Raw genomic sequence first — 22,330 nt, forward strand, 5'->3', positions numbered from 1 at the left:
ATGAAGATCCACCTATCATGGATAGATTTCCTGCATCAAGCTTGAGATTGAAATATAAGGCCTCAAACATAAGCTTGAGACTGAAATACAAGACCCCCAACTCTGATTCCAGATCTGATGAAATGAAAAGAATACCCCTAGGTTTCTCTTTTTTAACACTCATTTATCTTTGGTCTGCGTTTTCACTTAGTCCAGAAGATCTACAAGAGCATTTTTAACTTGGCTAAGAAACTGGCAAGAATTGTCTGGAAAAGGCAAGATATAGAAGGGTTGTAAGAAAAAAAGAAGGATCTTTTCTGATATTTGGTGTACAATGTGCAATATCAAAAGGCTGCAATTTGCACCATATTTCAAAGTGTATTATTACAGCAAACTTAATTTGCTCTGTGTTAAAATTCAAATCATGTCTCTATCCTTTCCTTTGCAGGTTTAATAGACAGTGTGTTGTAGACAAGGACAAAAGGAACCAGTGTCGATATTGTAGGCTAAAAAAGTGTTTTCGAGCAGGAATGAAGAAAGAAGGTAAGATCCTTTCAGGAATCATCAACTGAGTTTGTTTTTTCATTGTGTAACTATGCTATAAACAGTTTTGAAGACTGCTGTGTAGTTTATCAGATTCTATAGAAGGTAGCCATTTCCCCCCTTCCACATCTGACAGGAGCTTGGATGATATATCTGAGAATGAGTATGAAATAATAATTAAAGTGTTGGACTTGAGTTGGAAAGATTTAGGTTTATGTCACTAACTGAACATAGGTTCACTGAATAACTTTCTCAAGCCAGTCTATTTGCTGGGATTGTTGAGAAGGTAAAAAGAGGGAAGTCTCCTATAAGTACTGCCATTTGGTTAAAAGGAAAGGCAAGACATACTCTTTGCTAGACAGTATGGGGTAGTATCTTAGTGGGTCTTAAATGATGTATCACAGGCAACATAGACAGATAATCTGTTTAATTGAGGTAAATGGATTTATAACTATGACCAGCAAAAACATAATCCAAGATATCAAAGCAATTATGACAATGGTTGTTCTGCATTTCATCTGGCAATTCAAATATCCCCTTTTCCCTGCCTCTGAATATGTAGATCAGATAACAGAGATTTTTTTTCCCCAGTTTTGCTGTCCCACTGGGAGGGACTTTCTGGATAGAACACAATTAATAGCTGTTGTTTGCCATCCGAATTATTGTCTGGGAAAAATAGAAATATAAAAAAAAAATCATTCAGAGTTCCAAAAAGTAATTGATCATTATTATTGCATCACAAATCTACAAAGTGCTTTGATTCCTCGGAACACAACATCCAAAGCAGACGAGGACAGGTGGTTTTGTGTGTTGTTGTTTTTTGCAGTAAAGTTTACATGAACAGTAGTGTCAAATCACAAATTGGAAGTTCTCATACACATATATGTGCACCTAGAAATATAAAGGTTGTCATTGTTGGGATGGCTATGATGTTTCTTAAGAAGACATTGCTGGAATATCTCTCTCGGTAATCCTAAATTTGATTCTTTTCCTCTTGATTTGCAATTTACCTGCATTAAAGTTGTTAGAAAGTGGCACACCTCTCTATCTTTACCCTCTACCAAGGGTGCTGGTAGTAGCAATGGCAATGGCAATAGAACAGGAAAAGGGTAGGCTTGGAAATTTGGGGCATCTGTAATAAGCCCAACAGAGGCTTCACTTTCTCAGGGTCTTGCGGAAGAACAGGGTAGAACAACGGCTAATGACGCTCTTTTACCGGTCTACTATAGAGAGCGTCCTCTCTTATGCTATTGTGGTTTGGTATGCTGGTCTGACAGCCACGGATAGGAAAGTATTACAGAGGGTGGTGAGTACAGCACAATACATTGTGGGCTGTCCCCTGACACCACTGGATGACATCGCCAGGGCTCGTTGCCTTGGAAGAGTGAGGAAAATTCTCAGGAATGACTCACACTCTTTACTCTCCTACCATCGGGTAGGAGATATAGGAATATAGCCAGCCACACCAGGCTGAAAAACAGCTTTTATCTGTGGTCTGTTAGGCTTTTGAACGGGAAATAATTTTTATAAACTTTATGCAGAATTGACTTACGAGGCCGGTGTGTGGTGCAATTAGTTCACATGGTGTAATAAGATGGAGGTTTGTTGTCACTGTGAGTTGGGGGGTGGGAGCACGAAGGGAGGCTCAGCTAATCTCAATGTATACATGGTTGTACTTTGACAATAAAGGTTCATTCATTCAAGCCACCATCAGCAACAACAAAATAATAAAACTTCAGAAGCTGCAAATAGGTTTACACTGTTTATCCTGGTATAAATGCTTAATATGAATGTTGATTTAGAACAGAAACAAGGAAGCATTTCATACATAGTTAACTTATGAAATTTGCTGCCAGTCCATGGATTTATGGATGCTATTTTAGTTTGCTTTAAAGGCAAGCTCAGGCTCACTCTGTGTTCCCTCCAAGATTAAAGGCAGTCTGCCTCTGAATTGACAGTTATAAGGAGGAAAGGGGTGGAAGTGGGGCTCCCATTTTCTGACTCAGTGCATCCTTAGGCCTATAGTTAGCTACTGTGAATCAGGATGCTGTTCTTCATATTCCTACTTATGGACGTGCCAAGCCACATTTGATGAAGGGGATTCTTGTCCACAAAGCTTGTGTGCTAGTCCTTGTGTGATCCTTTAAAATGCCACAAAATAGATTATTTCCCGGGATGAGAGTTTAGTAGGCAACTGTGCTTTTTCAATTGTGCCTCACTGTTCTTTAGGGCTGGTGGAAACCAGCCATAATGAGGGAGCTGTCCACCTTATGCTACAATAAAACTTTCCACTTTTAAGTGGCAATAAGTCTTTGGGTTGGCTTTGATGCATCCTGTCATGATAGCTAATGCTTAGATGCTGCCAATACTTAACATTAGTAGCCGAAGAACAAGTGTTCCTAAAAATGTGGTTCCATTTTGCTTGGATAGTGAAATCCTCATATCTGTCCAGAGTGCCTGCTCAACTTGTATTTTCCTGTTAATATTCAATAGAAGTTACATTGGGTCCATGACCAGCTAAATACTGAGTAAACATTTAGGATACATCATGCTGTGACTGAGCTCCTGGGTTCCTGATAACACACAGCATAACCTTGAGTCCTCCTATTAATAGCTGCTGACTGCAGAGTTTTCATTTCAGTATAGCCTCATTATAACTCTGTTATTGAGCTGATTGGAAAATAAATCTGAGAGGCACTGCTTGTAACAGTAACAATCAGATATCGCTTAAGAGAGATATTCTTGTGATTAGTCCGAGAGTGAAAGTATCTGATTACTAGAGCTGATAACTTACGTACTTCTTGGACTTGTTAAGGATAATCTCTTCCTGGGCCTTAGCCAAGTAATCATAGCTGATCACAAGCCTGATCAGGAAATATTAGAATACATTTACCCTGGGTATGAAAAGAAACACCTCAAATGTTAAACTGTTGAAGCACCTTTCCCACTATATTTTTTTTAAAAAATTCTAATTAATTTAAAATTTTGCTCTGACTGATTAAGTTGCTTGGATAAGCAACAAAATGTCTCAGATTAACAAAATTTGGTCCAGTTGCCATGATTCAACCTTTAGACACCTTTGGCCTGAATGACTGGATCTTCATTGACATATTTCTCCACTATAATTGAAGCCTAATATTTTTAAATATCTATTAATGTTAACAAAACTGGAAACAAAAAGAAGACTCAGAGGAGCAATAATAGAGTTTTTTAAATATTGTGTGTAGAATAACGTAAACATTGCTCATTTTTAATTAAAATACAATGCTAACGGACAACAACAAAAACTCTTCCTAGCTTCTCAGTGCAGTAGCAGCTTGGGAAACAGGTAGAAGATTAAATTCATCCCACATTGCTAAAGATTTAGCCTCAAAGTCATGACATCAAGGAAAACTGTATTAGTGAAGCTGAGAAGGATTTTTTTTCCTCCTTTGGGTGACAGGTCAAGAGATTAAAATGTAAAAAAACCAGTTTATTACAATTGAATTTCCTTCTTGAAAGTGCACAATAGCATAGAGAATATATGTCTACTTAATTAGCTATTATCTTGTATCATTTAATTGCTCAGTTTAAATCTATGTGGTAGTTCAAATCAACATCATTATCATCAGCAACAGCAGCAACGTATGTTCATTGCTTTTTTATTGGGTGAAATCCAATTTTGAACAAAACTACCATTAAGACTGTTGTTTCCCTTCCATCCTCATTTCCCCTAAGCCTGCACTGATAGGGCTTCCAACCTTCCAGTCAAAACAAAGGGGGAAAAATAGCTTCTTTTCCTGTTCTCATACATTTTCTGTTTTTTCCCCATGGGAGTGAACCTGCTTGGATTCACAGTTAAATATAGAATAAACAGCAAGTGCAAAATGTCAGTCATGTTCCTATTGATAATATAAATGGCTTAGGTAGCTTTAATGTTGGGTTTTTATTTCAGCTGTACAAAATGAGCGTGATCGAATCAGCACTCGGCGGTCTAGCTATGAAGACAGTAGCTTACCTTCCATTAATGTTTTATTGCAAGCAGAAGTCCTTTCACAACAGGTACTTGTTTCTGTTTTGGAAAGAATTAGTATAAGTGTGATTAGGCAACTCCCATATTCCACTGTTATAACAGTGCACATCTTAACCTGGAAAGCATGTCTTTAAATATTGAATGATGCTTCTCCAAGTACACGTATATGGAGGGATTTATTTTGGAATAAACGTACAGAAGTTTCAATAGAAGAGAATATACGTAGCTCAGGGTTGAACGGTGGGGTCTGTGGTGCTCTCTGAGCTTGGTTATTTGCTTGCAGATGTTTCACTATCCAACTATGTAACATCATCAGTGCTAGCAAGTGAGTTTGTTCCTTGTTTATATACAATAGCTTTCCCTGCGAGTGTTGGTGGGGGTATGGTTTTAAAATTTTCAGTCCACTGTAAAAGCACCTTAATTTCTTCTTTAACTGATCTAGTTTCAACATTTATTAAAAATGCAATCTATGATGCTTTATTGACAATACTGCAAAGATAAGGTCAGAGCAAGGAACTGCCTATTAGCTGTTATATGTATCACTCCTCCTCTCCAGTCACTGGATATCTGGGTATTACCCTTCATGGCCATTTTGTCTTAAGCTGCAGGAGAGACCAGACAACCTCGATATTTGGAGTTAGCTGACTGCATAATATCTGATTAGGGAGAACAATTGGCAGATTTCGTTGGATGCAACAGCAAATTCAGCTGGCAGCCTCCAATAATAGCTGTCCTTAACTTGTTCCAAGTGGCTTTATTACTTGGACTCAGCAGTCAGGGCAGAGCATTTTATGCCACAGAATCAAGTTTTGGAGGAATGCTTGTTAACATGGCCATGAGCAAAAGCCCTACCTCTATTGTTAATGAAGTCATACTGCCATTGTAACCACATTTTACATAACAATAATAAATGTTATCAGTAATTCTCTGGGTACAAAATATTGCATTTTTGCCTAGTGAAAAAACATTGCACTAGGACTATAACCTTAAGAGAAAATGCTTAGGTTATACATAGTTGTAACCAAATAAGCTATACAGCCATGAATGTAGTGCATTAAATGTTAAAAGAGGTCTTGATAATAAGAGTGCATACTGTTAAAAAATGCATTCTCACCAGTCTAAATCAGTTACTCAGGACTGATATTTATGATTATTTTAATTGTTTAGAGAGAAATAGATTTGTACGACCTTCAAAATGATTTTGACGGTTCACATTAAGCTTGACTTTCTTTCATCTTTCTATTAATGATATTAGATGGAACTCTTCTCCTTGTTTTGCAGATATCATCACCAATGTCAGGTATTAGCGGAGATATCAGAGGGAAAAAGATTGCAAATATTGCAGATGTGTGTGAGTCCATGAAGCAGCAGTTATTAGTGCTTGTGGAATGGGCCAAATATATCCCAGCCTTCTGTGAGCTTCCCCTGGATGATCAGGTGAGCCAAGTTTTTGCCCTCTTATTCTAATGAAACTGTTGCTTCCATGTTCCATTTTCAAAATTGTAATACTGTAATTCTTTTGAGCTACACATCTGATGATCAGGCTTTAATATTTCTATTCAGTTTTTTATTGATATACAGTACTGTAATGCTGAATTGATTGACAGTAATAATGGTAATCCTTAGGAAAGGCTCGGTAGGCGAATAAAAATGCCAAATCCTGACTAAACATCTGGCTGACTGTGCAACCAACAGTAATAATAATATCTGAAAACATCTGGAGCACCACTAGAACACCACTGGCATTGACAAAATCATCATCAGTCAATTGCAAAAGGCAACTTTACTAGGAATAACTTACATCCTGCAATGATATTTTTAATACCGTCAAACATTTGGAATCTTCTTGTAATGCCAAAGGGATAGAAATAAATGTTGATTGAATCCTCATGTATGTTTTCTTCTTTTAAAATTATGAAAATCCCACCTTCAGTCGATCACAAAAATATCTTTAAAAATGCTGTCCTCCCAAACAAAATAAAAAATAATAGAACAAGCATTTTATCAAGTGTTTCTTGAGTAAATAGTGAGATTAATCTTCTAACAACTCTTCTGCTTTCTATATTGAACAGGAAATTTTGGGTGCAGTGAATTTTTTCCTAGCTCCTCACTCCATGATTCTGTTCTTATGGTTGGGTGATTCTCACAAATCTGAATTGCACAGTACTAGTAATATTCTAAAAACTCCTCCCATGTAGACACACATTTGACCAGTTCATGTATAATGGAACATCTGCACCCCAATTACTTTTTCCTTGCTAATATTTTTGTTACAGAATCACTTACTCAATCCATTATTTTTCTAAGATTCTTTTAGCGTTAGGATAGTATTATCAGACAAATGCACCATACTCCACTTTGTCTCACACTTAAAACCGATGCTCTCTTCAGCTCTTTCATTACATGATATTTCTACATGTTTGTTCAGTGCTTACATGTTGGCCCATCCCCATAAAGACAATCTTTCCCAAATCCTCCAGTTAATGTTTAGAGATTGTTTGCTGAAAAGCTGAAGTCCCAGTTGGACATTAAAAAGCATCCATGTTATACTGCGTCTTGGTGTTAACCTTTGTTTCTAAAGACTTCTTAAAAAAAAAGATGTGAAACAGGAGATTCAGAACATTCTTGAGGCTCATTGAAGGGTATAAAGTGACACAATGCAATCATTAACAACATAGCAAGCAGGATTTTTTAAAAAAAGAAAACGCTGCCTGTCCCTCACTATAGAAAAAAATTCAAAGGCATTAAAAAAATTAATTGTACCAGGGCAAGAATGCTAATTCTATTCCTAATAGATCTGTATGTGAGTAAGTGTTCCATGTTGCATTGGTCAGGCCACACTTGAAATACCCTGACTCTAGTTTTGGTCACCACAGTGGAAGAATGCTGAAAAGCTAGAAAGAGTAGAAAGAGCAGTAAAGATGGTAAGGAGCTTGAAGGCTAAATCCTATGAAGGTTAAAAGAGTTGGGTATGTTTAGTCTAAACAAGGCTAAACATGATACCAATCATCCAATACTTGAAGAGTTGTCATGAGGTGGAGGCTGTGGATTTATTATTCATAGTACCTGAAGATAAGGCAAGAACCAATGGGTGGACGTTTTACAAAATGAGACCAAAAATCTAAATAAAAAGGAATTTCCTGACACTATAATGTATTAAGCAGTGGATCCACCTGCCTCTTGAAATTATGGAGCTCATCACTGGAGCTTTTCGAGCAAAGATTGGAGAGTTATTATGGGGACCAATGTGCTTTTACTTGTTTATTAACTCAGCGCAGTACATCCTTAACTAGGAACAGTGCATCCACCTAATATCCTGGCCAATAGTCAGAGGGGAATTAAATGTTCTGGAAAATATTGTTCGCAGCAGTCTTAGATCTGTGGACGTGACTCCTGTAATTCAGAACATCATTTAACTATTTAGTCTTATATTCCAGCTATAATCCAAGATGGATGATGATGGTGATGATGATTATGATGACCCTTGGAGTCAATGTTGACTCCTGGCAACTACCTGGACAAATCTCTGCAGTTTTCTGGGCAAAATACTATATTTTTCCATGTGTAAGATGCTATCTTTTCCTGCAAACACCCTGTTCAAAAATCAGGTGCATCTTATACAAGTGCAGCAACTTATACACGGAAAAATAATGGTAACCTCCGGAGTTCAGGGCATGCCTGTGTGGGTTGCCATGCCGCCTGGTGCAGGTGTCAAGCCCCTGTGGGCTTGCCACTAATGGGAGGGGGGAGGGGGCAAGATCGTCGGCCAGCCCTTTCGGATTTGCTGGCTCAGCTGTTTGGCACTCACATGCCACAGCGTCTTATACAAGGGTGTGTCTTATAGATGGAAAAATACGGTATTTTCAGAAGATAATTACCGTTGTCTCCTTTCTAGGGTTGAGACACACTGAATGATCCAGTTATCCAACTGGCTTTTGCTTAAGATAGGTCTAGAATCTAAGTCTCACGATTCCTAGCCTGATGCCTTAACCACTATACCAAAAAGACAGTCATAGCTGAATAAATACAGTTTTTATTTATTCATTTACTTATTTAATTACTTACTTATCAAATTTATTGGTCACCCATCTTACCACAGGGTAGCTTTGCCGTACTCTTTGGTAATTTACTTTTTGGTAATTTCCAATATAACTGAGACTGCCTTTAAAACTAATGAAGAAACTTCAGGTAATTCAACAGTGGAACAATCTTCACCTAGACTTAGTGAGTTCTTCTCCATTGCATGTTTAAACAAAGGCTGGGATGCAGTAGATACTTACTATGGACTGGAAGTTGGCTTAACTTATCTCCAAGATTCTACATTTTAGGATCTCTGACTATATTGCATAGTTACTTTGCCATCTGCACTGACTGTCACGTTCTACTACTCACGTTCTGGTATTAATCCGTAAAGCTCGAAACACCTGAAGGTTATAGTATTCAAAGAAGCATATCCACACATATTCTTTGGCCAGGACCTTAAATTCCCATCCGGTACTTCTATCCTATGAAGCAAAGCCAGTGGCTATTAGAGAAAGGGTTTTTCTGGTTGTTCTGCCCCAGTTCTGAAAAAGCACTGGGGGCCCCCTCCCCCCAGGTGTGTTTTGATGTTGGTTTTGACTCCAGACATTTAAAGAGCCATTTTGGAGTTTTAGAACATTAACGCTTTGTTGCTATTTTATTGTTATTTGTATTTCTCCTTCTGATTTTTATCATATCAGTTTGAACTTTTTGCTGCCTTATATATATTTTATAGTCACTCTCTTCCCTCACTCCAGCCAAGCCTGGGAAGCATGCATACTCTGAGTAAATAATAATTTTAAAAAATTCCTCCCCCAAATGTGCCAGCTGAAATAAACACAGTTGCTTTGGAGGTTGTGAATACAGGGGCTCAGCTCATACTGTGTTCTCTAAAAAAAATGGTTCTCATTGGGAAGATGCTTTTCTGTGCTCCTCCTTGGGGGGAACCCCTTAGCTTTCTGCCATACTCAGTATGTCTTCCTCTATCAGCCAGTAACAGTAGATCTGTGTTCTTTTGTTCCTGAAGGTGGCTTTGCTACGGGCCCACGCAGGGGAACATCTCTTACTGGGGGCAGCCAAACGCTCGATGGTGTTCAAAGACATCCTTCTGCTAGGTAAAGAGCTTCTCCCATTAAAAGTTCAATAGATTTTTCAATGGGGGGGGTTTAAAAAACAAAACAGGTGCTGGCATTTGTTGGACTTCTTGTAGTGCAATCTTGTATGTTTACTTGTCAATGTCAGACTTGCTAAAAGGGAATTATATCTAGTGAGCATGTATAGTAATGTTTCCAACCTCAGCAATTTCCAAGACTTGTGTGCTTCAACTCCCAGAATTCCTCAGCCAGCTGGGAGTTGAAATCCAATCTCTTGGCATTGCTGAGATTGGCAAACAGTGGTTTACGGGATTGTACCTTTCATCTTCTGTTTTCACATATCTATTTTAATGTGTTTAGAGACAGGCAATGATTTTAAGACAGTAACATCTACATTGAGAGAGGTATTACTTTCTGTTCCTTTGTCCTGCTGTCATCTCTGACTTTACATTTTCTGAAGCAAGATAGCAGCTTGTTTATAGAAGTGATAGAAGGCTATCTGTGTGTGGAATTGATTTCTGTTCTCCGTCTTCTGCTGTTTAAAAACAAATACCCAGCCTCTCTTTCCACCTTGACATCTATTTGTATGAATGGTCTTCCTCAATGGAACATGAGATCCAGATGTCATTTTGTTTAACTTTTAATGCTTTTGAGTTTTCCTGGTATTTTTCCTAATGAGAAAGTGGATTGATTGAACAATTTCTTTAGCTTGCTAATATGCTACTAGGAGCTGTCTTATCTCAAAGACCCAGCATTTAAAAATTGTTTTGTGGTGGAACTAAGAACTCAAGAAACAATTCCAATTTTCTTTGGGAAAACCACTTATTGGCCAGAAAAGTTGATGTGTAACAAATAACATAACACAAGCATTCTTAAGCTCTACAGGTAGTCCTCGACTTATGACCACAACTGAGCCCAAAATTTCCATTGCTCAGCAATTTATGACCCCATAAATACATGCCAGTTGCTAAGTGCCCAAATGTTGACCATGTGATTGTAGGGATACTGCGACGGTCATAAGCGACTTTTTTCCATAGCTGATATAACTTTGAACGATCACTAAATGAATGGTTATAAGTCAAGGAGTACCTGTAGTTTATAATGATACTTGCATGTCAGCAGAACAGTTCCACAAGGACCTTGTAGAACAGGGGTGTCAAACTCAATTTCATTGAGGGCCGCATCAGCATTGCGGTTGCCCTCAAGGGGCCGGGTGGGTATTGCCAGGGTGGGTGTGGCCTACTGGGTGGGCGTGGCTAGAGTGCATATGGCCTACTGGGTGGGCGTGGCCAGCTCTATATCATTTGCATCAAGGGTGCCTGTGGGGGCCTGGACAGGAGTGGGACAGATCTGAGGGTCTCTGGTAGAAGGAGGGTCTCTGGGCCAGGGCCAAGGCAGTGGGGGCCGTTCCCTCACTGTTTCCAGGATGGCTTCGCGGGCCACATGAAACCACTTCGCGGGCCGGATCTGGCCCCAGGCCTTGTGTTTGACATGTCTGTTGTAGAATATAAAAAAGTGATGTGCAACAATTATCTAATTAATTAATTATTGTGGTTTTTGTGGAGACAAACTGATCCCCTATGACTGGTACTCTAATTTTAAATAGCTAGATAAGGAAAAGACAATATTTCCACCAGCTTAAACTGACAGTGATTTTTAGATGAAAAGAAAAAAAAAGATCAACGGTTGTTATACTGAAAGATAGCAAATTATAGAATAAATGTTCTGTATGCAAAGAATGAAGCAATTTGATTGAATGAGAATTTAAATAACCCCATTTTCCTGCAGGAAATGACCACATAATCCCTCGAAACTGCCCAGAATTGCTGGAAATCAGCCGTGTGGCTGTGCGAATTCTTGATGAGCTGGTGTTAACATTTCAAGAGCTGCAGATTGATGATAATGAATATGCTTGTCTGAAAGCCATTATCTTCTTTGATCCAGGTAGATACTGTTTTTGACTAATTGGAAAAGGAATATAAGGATACTTCCTTTAAAACTATAGTCCCATAGCATTGCTGAGGAACTTATTGCTTCAAACCAAGTCCTTAATACTATTTTGCTATTTCATTCAGCAAGACTTGAACTCCAGAGTCAAAGTTCCCCAAAGGTTCTCAAAGTATGGTCCAAAGACTTTCAGAATGTCAAATAAAAGTTAATGGCTTTACTGTTGTGGTGAATTGCCCTATGTTGTTAAAGGTGGCCATACTGAATAAATGTTTTAAATAAATCAATAAATATTTTTAAAATTCAGTTTTAATTTCTAATACGGTAAATATTGGTGAGAAAAATCCACATAAACCAAAGCTCTTGGGGGGTGGGGGACAGTCCCTAATCATTTTAAAGAAAATAAGGGATGCTGAGACCAAAATGTTTGAGAACTGCTATTCTAGATCAGTCTATCATGATGCCTTCCAGGTTTGTTGGACTTCAGTTCCTATGACCCTTTTTGGTCGAAGTGGGTGTGAGAGCAAAGGAGCTGAAGCTCCTGTCAAAGGATGAAGGCCCTCAGGTCATGCAAGATTGTGTTACAATGAATATTCTCAAGTAGCAATAGCAATATTAGACTTATATACCGCTTCATAGTGCTTTTGCAGCATTCCCTAAGAGGTTTACAAAGTCAGCATATTGCCCCCAACAATCTGGGTCCTGATTTGACTGACCTCGGAAGGATGGAAGGCTGAATCAACTTTAAGCCGGTCAGGATCGAACTCCTGGCAGTGACTGAATTAGCCTGCAATACTGCATTCTAGCCACTGCACCACCATAGGATAGTTCAGAAAGTATTTCCCCAAACAACAACTTGGGATATGAGCAACAAAAAGCTTATTATATGGTCTTTGAACAAAGTATCTTAACTGTCCTAGCATTAGTTTCTGGCTTCACATGAGACAGCTTTTCTTTCAGTTGTTTCCTTTCAATATAGCCATTAGCCCTGCTGCACTATGATGAGTAACAGTAATAGTAACATGGAGAAGAAAACAGTATATTATAGGTAGTCCTCAATCAACTGCATGTGGGACCAGCAACTCTGTCACTAAGCAATGCAGTCATAAAGTGTAATGTCATATGACAGTGCCTGACATACAATGTTAGTTCATCAGTTCTTGTTGCATTCATTAAGTCGTTAACATAATATCACATAGCCAAATCTTGTGAATTCCTGTCAGCTTCCCCACTGACTTTACTTGTTAGAAGCCAGTTGTGAAAGTTGCAAATGATGAACATGTGACCACAGGATGCTGTAACGATCGTAAATGCATGCGAAGCACCCAAAATTGCAATGATGCAGATGTTTTGATGGCCACAATTTCAAAGATTAGTGACAAGTCTCCTTTTGTCACAGCTTGAATGGTCACTAAACAAGTGATCAGTAAGAAAGGACAACATGGAATTAAAATCTCTCAACTTCTACCAAAATAGAACCTCAGAGACAATCAAGGAGACTATCTGAAAGAACAATTACTAGGCATTTCATTGCTGATTCCCCTGTCTATGATCAAGAGCAAATAATAAGCCTCAGCAGCACTTTGTATTAATCACACTAAACACTTGCATACAATTTCATTTTAATTGTCACCAATTAGGTCTGAAAAAATGTGGGAGGAAATATAAAGAACACACTGACCTGGCATTTTCATGCCAGAATGCCAGAGAGAGGAATAAAATTACAATTCTAAAAAAAAATCCACTGACGCAATAATCCTGTTTCACAGCTTAATCCAAACCTAATCTATGCTGCATTGGTTTTATTCTGTCAGACCACAATAAATGAAATAGAAATGTCCACATGCAAAGGAAAAATGTTTCAAGGCTGATGCAGGCTTCAGCCCTTCCCTAGGAGAATTATATGACCAGGCTGTTACAGAAGATACAAAGAAATGTTTCTTCAGTGTTGTGTTTGGTGGTGCTGTTTCATAAGCTGGAGTTGCCAATGAAAGTTGTTTCATAAACTATAGTGCTCAGTGGGTTAGGACCCTTAGCTTGTCGATCAGAAGGCCGGCAGCGGGTTGAATCCCGAGTGCTGTGTAACAGAGTGAGCACCTGTTACTCGTCCCAGCTTCTGCCAACCTAGCAGTTGAAAAGCACATAAAAAATGCAAGTAGAAAAATAGGGACCACTACGGTGGGAAGGTAACAGCGTTCCGTGCGCCTTTGGCGTCTAGTCATGCCGGCCACATGACCACGGAGATGTCCTTGGACAAGCGCTGGCTCTTTGGCTTTGAAACGGAGATGAGCACCGGCCCCTAGAGTTGGAAATGACTAGCACGCATGTGCGGGGGAACCTTTACCTTTACCTTTTATTAATTTCGACCAGACCTTATACCTGTGAAGTCAAACACTTTGGGGTCTAGCTCCCTCGCTCCTGACAATTGTCCATGCCCAACTGGAGTTGATGGACATTGGAGACAAAAGGCCATAACAAGGTCCAGAGTTCCCCCATCATTTGCCTTATGTAATCTGGGATCATGCAAAACATTTGCAGGGCAGAATATGGGACAAATGCACCCCCAGCCTTTCTAGTTCTAGTTCAGCGGCGGAATGCATGTAGAAGACCCAGACTCACACTCTTTCAACTTCAAATGTTCTAGGGAAATTCCTGCCTGAAACTTTGGATTGCTGCTTCCAGTCAGGGTCAGCAATATTGGGCTAGATGGATCAGTAACCTAAACCATTTAAGTTACTAGCTAATAACTTTCCTTTTAAAAAACAACATTCTACAAGAAACTACCCTAGGTTATTTGAAACAGGGCTACTCACTCTTTCCAATACCTCTGTCCTTCAAAATTGGCATAATATATAATATCTCACTTTTTATTCCAGATGCAAAAGGCCTAAGTGACCCTATCAAGATCAAACGAATGCGATATCAAGTCCAGGTCAGCCTGGAGGACTACATCAATGACCGGCAATATGACTCACGAGGACGCTTTGGAGAACTGTTACTTCTCCTGCCCACTCTCCAGAGCATTACGTGGCAGATGATTGAGCAAATCCAATTTGTTAAACTGTTTGGCATGGCCAAAATTGACAACCTGCTGCAAGAGATGCTGCTTGGAGGTGAATATTGTCGCAGAAACCTTCCTGAAATTGGACATCAGGACTTTTGCCCCTAGAATTAAAGACAAGTGCAGACTAAACAGTACCATGAATATCACTTCAGTTAAAGAAGAAAGAAAGATAAAATCAATGATACATCTTGCTTGAGAGTTTGATCTTCCACCTGAAGCAAGATTTCTGTTAATCCTTTTTTTAAAATTTAGTGGCCATACTTTGCAATTCATGTACAGTAAAGGGATCGGGTTTTTTATAAGAAGGAATACTTGTTTCAGACTGTTTCCAAAATTTCAGTTGCCTACTTGAAAAAAATGACATTGAGAAAAACTTAACAAACTTCAAATTTTCTATTAGACAATGAACATTTTGGCTTCCTCAGTTTCATTAAAAACAAGAAATCTGTGTCTGTAGCTCAGCCAAGGATATGGTAGAGCCCAGACCAAACTTTGCTCAATTACACCTTCCAGATATATTGGAATTACGGATTGTGTGGGAGTGCCAGATTCTTTACAGTAAAGAACAGGGTAAAATGAGTGTCTTCAGCCTCTACAAAGCAGCTAAAGAACAGCTAAGGAAGGATATGGCTTGAAGTAGAAAAAGTGGGGGGGTCACAATAAAAGTGGGACTTAAATTATTCCTTATTCTTATTCCTTTCCAGATACCGAAAAGCTATAGCCCAGTTTTCCCTCAAATTCTAATCGCCCAGGATACTTTTTTTTAATTAGTTTTATTCACTTATAAAATGTGAAAATACAAAAGCAAATACTAGGGGAGAACAGTAGAGAAAAGGAAAACAAAAAAGGTGTGAAGAAAGGGAGGGGAAGACACAAAAGGCATTGACTTCCGACTCTCTCTGTTGCAGTAAAATCAGACATTAAAATCAAATCTCAGCTTTTTACATTTCTATAGTAGTATGCACTAGCCATTTCTGTGTCAGCAAATGAGTCTAATCGGTAAAACTCAAAATCATAATACCATTTTTTTCCATCTCAAGCATAAAGTCCAGAAGCGGTTTCCAAATAGAAACAAAACTACTTATGTTCTTTTATCAGCACAGTCAATTTGGCCACCTCTGCTAATTCCATCAGCTTTTGTAACCATTCGTCCATGGTAGGGATCAAGGCATCCTTCCACTTTTGTGCATAGATTAATCTTGCTGCCGTCACCATATATAAAATCAGAGTTCCATTTTTTTTCCCAGTTCTCTTTCCATTAGGGTACATTCTTAGATTACATGTTGTAAACATAAACTATTGAATTTTTTCCCCACGATTTAATTGAGTAAAATGGGTAACAACAATATTTGATTAGTTTGGATTAATTAATTTTAATTCTTCCAAAATGCATCTCTGTGATTTGGGCTTTACCAGTTCGTGCTTCCACTATTAATCAACAGAATAATTTAAATCTAGACTGGAAAGTCAGGACATACAACCTTACCTATTCCCTGTCCAAGTGGTTATTGACACCAAGATCATTTCAAAGATTAGAATGGAATATACTTTTTTACACTGAATATTGTCCAATCCTTAGATTCTTATTAACTGTTTTAGGGTCATCAAGTGACACACCTCATGCTCACCATCATCCTCTGCATCCCCACCTTATCCAGGAGAATTTGGGAACAAATGTCATTGTGGCCAATACAATGCCTCCTCAAATCCATAATGGACAGTTGTGTAAGTATTCACACTTAAAAGATCCATCTATCCAAGAATGCTATATTTGTTCTCAGCTACAGTAAGCCAGCTTTTGGCAAGATGATGTCTCCCAATCATGTTTAATTTCTATAGACCAAAATGAATAATAATTATGGGAAATGAAACCTAACATTTCTGAAAGATATCATCTGGAAGAAAAATACTCTATCTACAGCTCATCATAAATACTAAAAACATAAGATGTATTATTTTATTATTTATTTGAGGGCTACATGCTGTTGCTGTTTCCATAAGTGCCCACAGACTTTCTCCCATTCCTTATCATGTAAGGAATGAGTCCATGGTAGTCTTGCCCACTTTTTCCAGATTTTTTTTATCCCACCTTTATTATTTTTTATAAATAACTCAAGGTGGCAAACGTATCTACTACTCCTTTTTCCTCCTAATTTTCCCACAACAACCCTGTGAAATTAGTTGGGCTGGGAAAGAGTAACTGGCCCCAAATCAAGCCACCTTTCATCCCTAAGGTGAGACTAGAACTCAGAGTCTTCTGGTTTCTAGCCTGGTGTCTTAACCACTAGATCAAACTAGCTCTTTGACCAATTTGCTCTCTATAATCAATATGCCTACCATTTATGCCTCTGTATTAAGGGAACTTAAGAGGACTGAAGCATCCTTTAATGCTTTGCTGAGGGTACTTTAATTCTGCCCTCAGCTAAATCAGAGGCATGCATAGTTCCTGCTTGCTAGAGATAAAAATTAAAACTTCCAAACTAAGTTGATCTGCTTTTATTCTTTGTCAAAAATATTAAATGTATAGAAATTTAAACAATGCTACCTCTGCCATTTCCATCTACTGTAGACCTGATGGCTGAAATGCCAGCTTATTTTTGGATTTTCTCCTTCTTGCAATATCTCGTATGATGAATAATCCTGAAGAACTTGAAAGCTAGCACACTTTTTCCTGCAATTTTCATTGCAATAAAGATAGTGTCATATTATGTACAATAAGTTAGATTTTTTTTCCTATGATTGGTACATTGCAGAATGTACTTCTGAATTAACATATATAAGAATGTGTACAGGTAGTCCTTGACTTTCAACAGTTCATTTAGTAATTTAGTTACAATAACAGTGAAAAGTGACTTATGACTGTTTTTCATACTTATGAGTGACCATTGCAGCATCCCCATGGTCAGCTGATCAAAATTCAGATATTTGACAACTGGTTCGTATTTATGACGGTTGCAGTGTCCCAGGGTCACGTGATTCCTTTTTGCAACCTTCTGATAAGCAAAGTCAATGGGGAAGCCAGAGTCACTTAACAACCATGTTACTTCACTTAACTGCTGAGATTCAATTAACAACTGTGGCAAGAAAGATTGTAAAATGGGGCAAGTCACTTAACTATCTCACTTAGCAACAGAATTTTTGGACTCAGTTGTGGTTGTAAGTCGAGGACTACCTATACATGAAAAATAGTTGTGCCTTCATTGAGTCTGTTCAATGGTTTATTTTGTAACAAAGTTTTTCTTCCCATAGCTACTCCTGAAACTCCCCAACCTTCCCCCCCAGCTGGGTCTGGAGCTGAACAATACAAACTACTTCCGGGGGCCATCGCAACTGTAGCCAAACAGCCCAGTTCAATCCCTCAGCCCACCATCACAAAGCAAGAGGTCATCTAGCATCCAACTGAATGAGGAATCAATGATTCATACACCACAATGTGAAGAAATAAACCTCCCTCATTCTCATCTCAATCACTCTGGAGGTAGAATATTCATGGAGATTTCCCAGGGCAAAAATGTGCTATTTTTATTTGGAAATTATATGGGGAAAAATAAGAAATGATCTTCACATGCAGCTGTGACTGAATGCTGTAGAACTTACAGAGTAGCCTCAATGGACGCTTCGCCCTTTGCAAAGAGAACCAGATGTCAAACTTTAGATCTGTTGGTGACTGTTCCAAAAATTGCACTGACCTGCCTGTTTTGCCACTGCCTACTTCCTCCCCCCCTTTCTCTACAAATCTGCCTTTAAAAAAAGAAGAAGAAGAAAGCAGCTGACAGGAATGATGGAAAGAAAGCAAGCCCCATTATTGGAGCATCTCCGAACAGTCCTTTCTGTGACATTATGGGTTACACATTTATAGGAAGAAGACAAAGATGCTGAGACTCTGAACTTGTTGAAGTTGAAGCATACATACCGTTTGTACTGCCTGCTCAAATGCCTTGGGGAACTACTACAAGTAAAGTATAGGCTCATATGCTTCCATGAGCTCTAACAGTCTGAAGGATGAAAGTCTGCTCTCTTCAAGCACAATTGTTGCATATGCTACTGATATTTTTGTCCGTCTGGTAGATTAACAGCTTCTATGGGGAAGCCCTCTCATGCTGAACAAAGTATGGCCTTGCTGGATCTGTTTAGGATTCTTTCCATCCAACAATGCACTGTACCTCTCAGCTTCTTTGTGGACTTCAGGATCTATCACTCAAGACCACTGCCTCTGCTTATGGAGAGTTTGTGACTAACAGACATTACAAATCATTCCTTCATGTCTTTATCTAATGTTTTTTGAGAGCACCAGGTTTTTGCCGTTTGCTAGCAGGGAAAAGCAGGCCTCTGTGAAAAAACTGGATCCAAATGGAATTGAGTGACGATGGAAATCACTAGGGGGATTGGGCAAGGATTGGTGAAAATGCTTCAGGGAACGTCCTGTCAAATGAGCAAAGGGCATTTTGTTCCTTCCTATTTACAATGAGGGGACAATAATGAACCTGCACCTGCTCTCAACACTGCCAAACAGGGTGGACAGTAGATGGATCGACTGCACTTCTTCACCAGAATTTGCAGTTTACAGAAATGGATTACTGGATTGTTATGACATTCACCCAAAGCTTTCTTGTAGCTGACGGCTTCCACAGGGGGCAGACAGAAATAGACCTGGAATGATTTCTTCTTTAGTTATCATCACAAACCAGCATATGACGTTTAGTAGTTAAAGAAGCTGAAAAAGAACTAAAGCCACTCAGATCTTAAGAGCCCCATGATTTGCTTCAGTTTATCTTAGGAGATCAATAATCAAATTATTCTTTAGCCATTTCAGTTTCTTAGAAAATTGTAGGGTTAACTCACATGACAATTCTAAAGAAGCCATGAGGTGATTCTACCACCCTCCTCAGTGTTTACCAGATAAAACTGGACTGGGGATGAATTCAGATTTGCAGAATATATGTTAGCTACTATTCTACCCTGAGATCCACCAATTGAAGCTTAATTCCAAACATATACACTGATTAAAAAATCCAGAGCCCTCAAGTTGTTTTGAGTACCAGTGTCAAACTGGTTCAGTTTTTTGGGGATTTTTTTTGCACAAAACTACTCTTATCAACTTGATTTCCTCCAAATTTATTGAGATTGCCACTCCCAGAATTGCTAATCAGTCTTCTGGAAGTTGCCATCCATCATGTCTGGAGGGCATCAAATTGGGGAAGGCACTCCAAAGTTTTCATCATTTTAGTAATGTAACAGGAGGGGGTTGTGTGGAAGATGTTTTGTTTAGTGCCTTCAAGAGAGTTTTGATTCCTGGCAACTCCTTGGACAAATTCCTGCAGTTTTCTTCACAAGATTTTTTTGGAAGTGGTTTGCCATTGCATCCTTCCTAGGGCTGAGAGAGAGTGACTGGCCCAAGGTCACTAAGCTGGGACTGGAAACACAGTCTCCTGGTTTCTAGCCTGATGCCTTAATCACATCAAACTGGCTTTGGAAATTACTATTAATCAATGTTTGAAGTTCCAAAATACTGCATATTCCCTTATGCTGAACAGTACACTGGGATTAAGCAGATCCTGATCACACCTCATTGGTGTCCTGTCATCCCATGTGAGTTAAGAAGTGATTCCATGCTCTACTGATGTGCAATACTGTGTTGCTTTGTAAGGCATCAAACTAATTGTGTATTGAATCAGCTTTCCCTTCCAACTAATGTCAGGTACCTTGTGTTTGGACAGTTTTTCCCAGCCCTGATGTCCTTAAATTATCTAGGCCCAAATCCTTCTGCATCTGAAGTACATGCTCAGATATATGGTGTTGCCAAAGGTAAACATCTTCTTGGAGCTGGTGATTTCATGAACACATCCATCTACAGTAGTTTTCTATTTTTTCTGCTCCAATGTAGCCTACAGTTTTAATATTGCTTGATGTACTCCATTCAAACATCAATCAAGCCCACTCTGCTTAGCTTTTCAAGATCAGCTGAGGTCAACTAAGGGCTCCTAAGGATAGACCTCCTCCTTTAGTTCAACTGTATTATGGAAATTTGCTTACAATTCTAATATGTTTTTTTGAAGAATTATATAACTCCTCAGAATTGTTGGGAAAACATTGGTAAAGGACATACAGTAGTAGTAACTATAGTTCTTCCTTTTTAAAAAGTAGGAGGATAGTTTGGAGAAACACTTATTTATGATGAACACAAATACATTTTGTACAGTCATCTCTTTGTCAGCATGTAAAGGAGAGCCAAAGTAATCCCTGCTAAAAAGGGCTCAAGTCAGATTCTTACTGGAAATAAGCCAATTTACTGCTAATCTACCATCATTTATAGGCTGCTACTTAAGATCTTTTATGACAGATACAAAAATAAACCCCCTGCCAGCACATAGTCAGTGTCTAAGTATTGTAATGTTTGCCAAATACGAACCTGTTATGCTATGTAATTTATTATAATGATGGGCTTAATAATTTTTCTTTAAATTATTGTGTAAATAATATTGATTCCATGAAATCATAACATTTTATATGAACAATGTAAATTACAAGACTGCTTCTCCAACTGCAGCAATATTTTATGTATCAAGGTCGGAGGAAGTTATTTTTGATGCAGATTTACTACGTGCCATCTTCTAGGACATTATATTAATTTTCATCAACTACTGCCTTCCAATGGAAACAGCTGTATTTCTTTATTCATGTTTTAAAAAAATAAATACAAAAATCTTTTCTAACCATTCACAAACAGATGTTGTTTCTAAGATGAAAACAAATCAATTAATGTCAAATACAAGGATTTTAGTTCCTTTATATTTCTTTACTGTTAGTCAGTGTAGCATAGTGGAATTATGCAGAAATGATACATATTAAGACTACTTAATTTAGCCATGGTGTTCCAAACAAACCAGAGTTGGCTGGAGTCATCCATGGTCGAATCAAAAACATTTTATGGGATAACAAAGTGAGTTGCTCAGCATGTATAAAATGAAGCATAAACCTATAAAGATCATTTGTGTAATTTACATGTATACATACTCATGTTATTCAAGGATGTAGCATTTAAAATATGTAAACTATACATTCAAAGGTTGTAAGTTAAAAGTCTCAACTGGAATTCTAGTTGATTCCTTGTTTATAAAAAAAATGTCACCAATGCTCCAAACAATCAGGTAACAGATTTTGCAAGTCCTTAATGGTGTTTTTTTTAATACTAAAGCTGAAGATTCATCACACATTTGCTGTGTTGGAGAATTAGATCCAAGTGCTTGTTGTAACATAGACCTGTCTCATTTACAAGATTTCTCCCTTCATACAGTTGGTTTTTTCATGGGCAGATTTATAGTCTCAGTCAATTAAAAATCATATGTGGAAGTCTGAGATCTGTCTTAAGATTTTTAACAGCCTACAAGTGGAATGTGCACTGTCACTCATGCGTTGATTACTGCAATGTGCTGTACGTGGGGCTACCCTTGAAGAATATCCAGAAGCTACAATTGGTTCAGAACCTAACACAGACTGTTCTGGAGGCCCCTAGGGTAGCTCACGTAACACCACTGTTACACAAGCTGCACTGGTTGCCGATCTGCTTTTGGGTCTAATTCAAGGTGTTGGTTATTCCCTTTAAAGCCCTTTATGGCATGAGTCCAGGATATCTGAGGAACTTTCTTGCCCTGATGGGAGCGGCCTGCCTCA

The 22,330-nt window shown here is 38.5% G+C and overlaps 1 protein-coding gene across 2 annotated transcripts in view; it reads left to right on the plus strand.

The window, feature by feature from the left end:
• HNF4A (hepatocyte nuclear factor 4 alpha) overlaps window positions 1-18,051 on the plus strand; it is a gene marked incomplete at both ends in the record, with an annotated part of 68,395 nt that extends 50,344 nt beyond the window's left edge. For both annotated transcript variants that reach the window (XM_081323352.1, XM_081323351.1), the window contains 8 exons: window positions 428-522; window positions 4,457-4,563; window positions 5,816-5,971; window positions 9,582-9,669; window positions 11,437-11,592; window positions 14,472-14,708; window positions 16,259-16,384; window positions 17,909-18,051. In XM_081323352.1, coding sequence (XP_081179478.1) covers window positions 428-522; window positions 4,457-4,563; window positions 5,816-5,971; window positions 9,582-9,669; window positions 11,437-11,592; window positions 14,472-14,708; window positions 16,259-16,384; window positions 17,909-18,051 — 1,108 coding nt within the window. The remainder of the gene's footprint in view (window positions 1-427; window positions 523-4,456; window positions 4,564-5,815; window positions 5,972-9,581; window positions 9,670-11,436; window positions 11,593-14,471; window positions 14,709-16,258; window positions 16,385-17,908) is intronic.
• Window positions 18,052-22,330: the final 4,279 nt, after the last annotated feature.

This window comes from Vipera berus (genome assembly GCF_964194415.1).
Source record: "Vipera berus genome assembly, chromosome: 3".
In the NCBI taxonomy this organism is placed as follows: Eukaryota; Metazoa; Chordata; class Lepidosauria; order Squamata; family Viperidae; genus Vipera; species Vipera berus.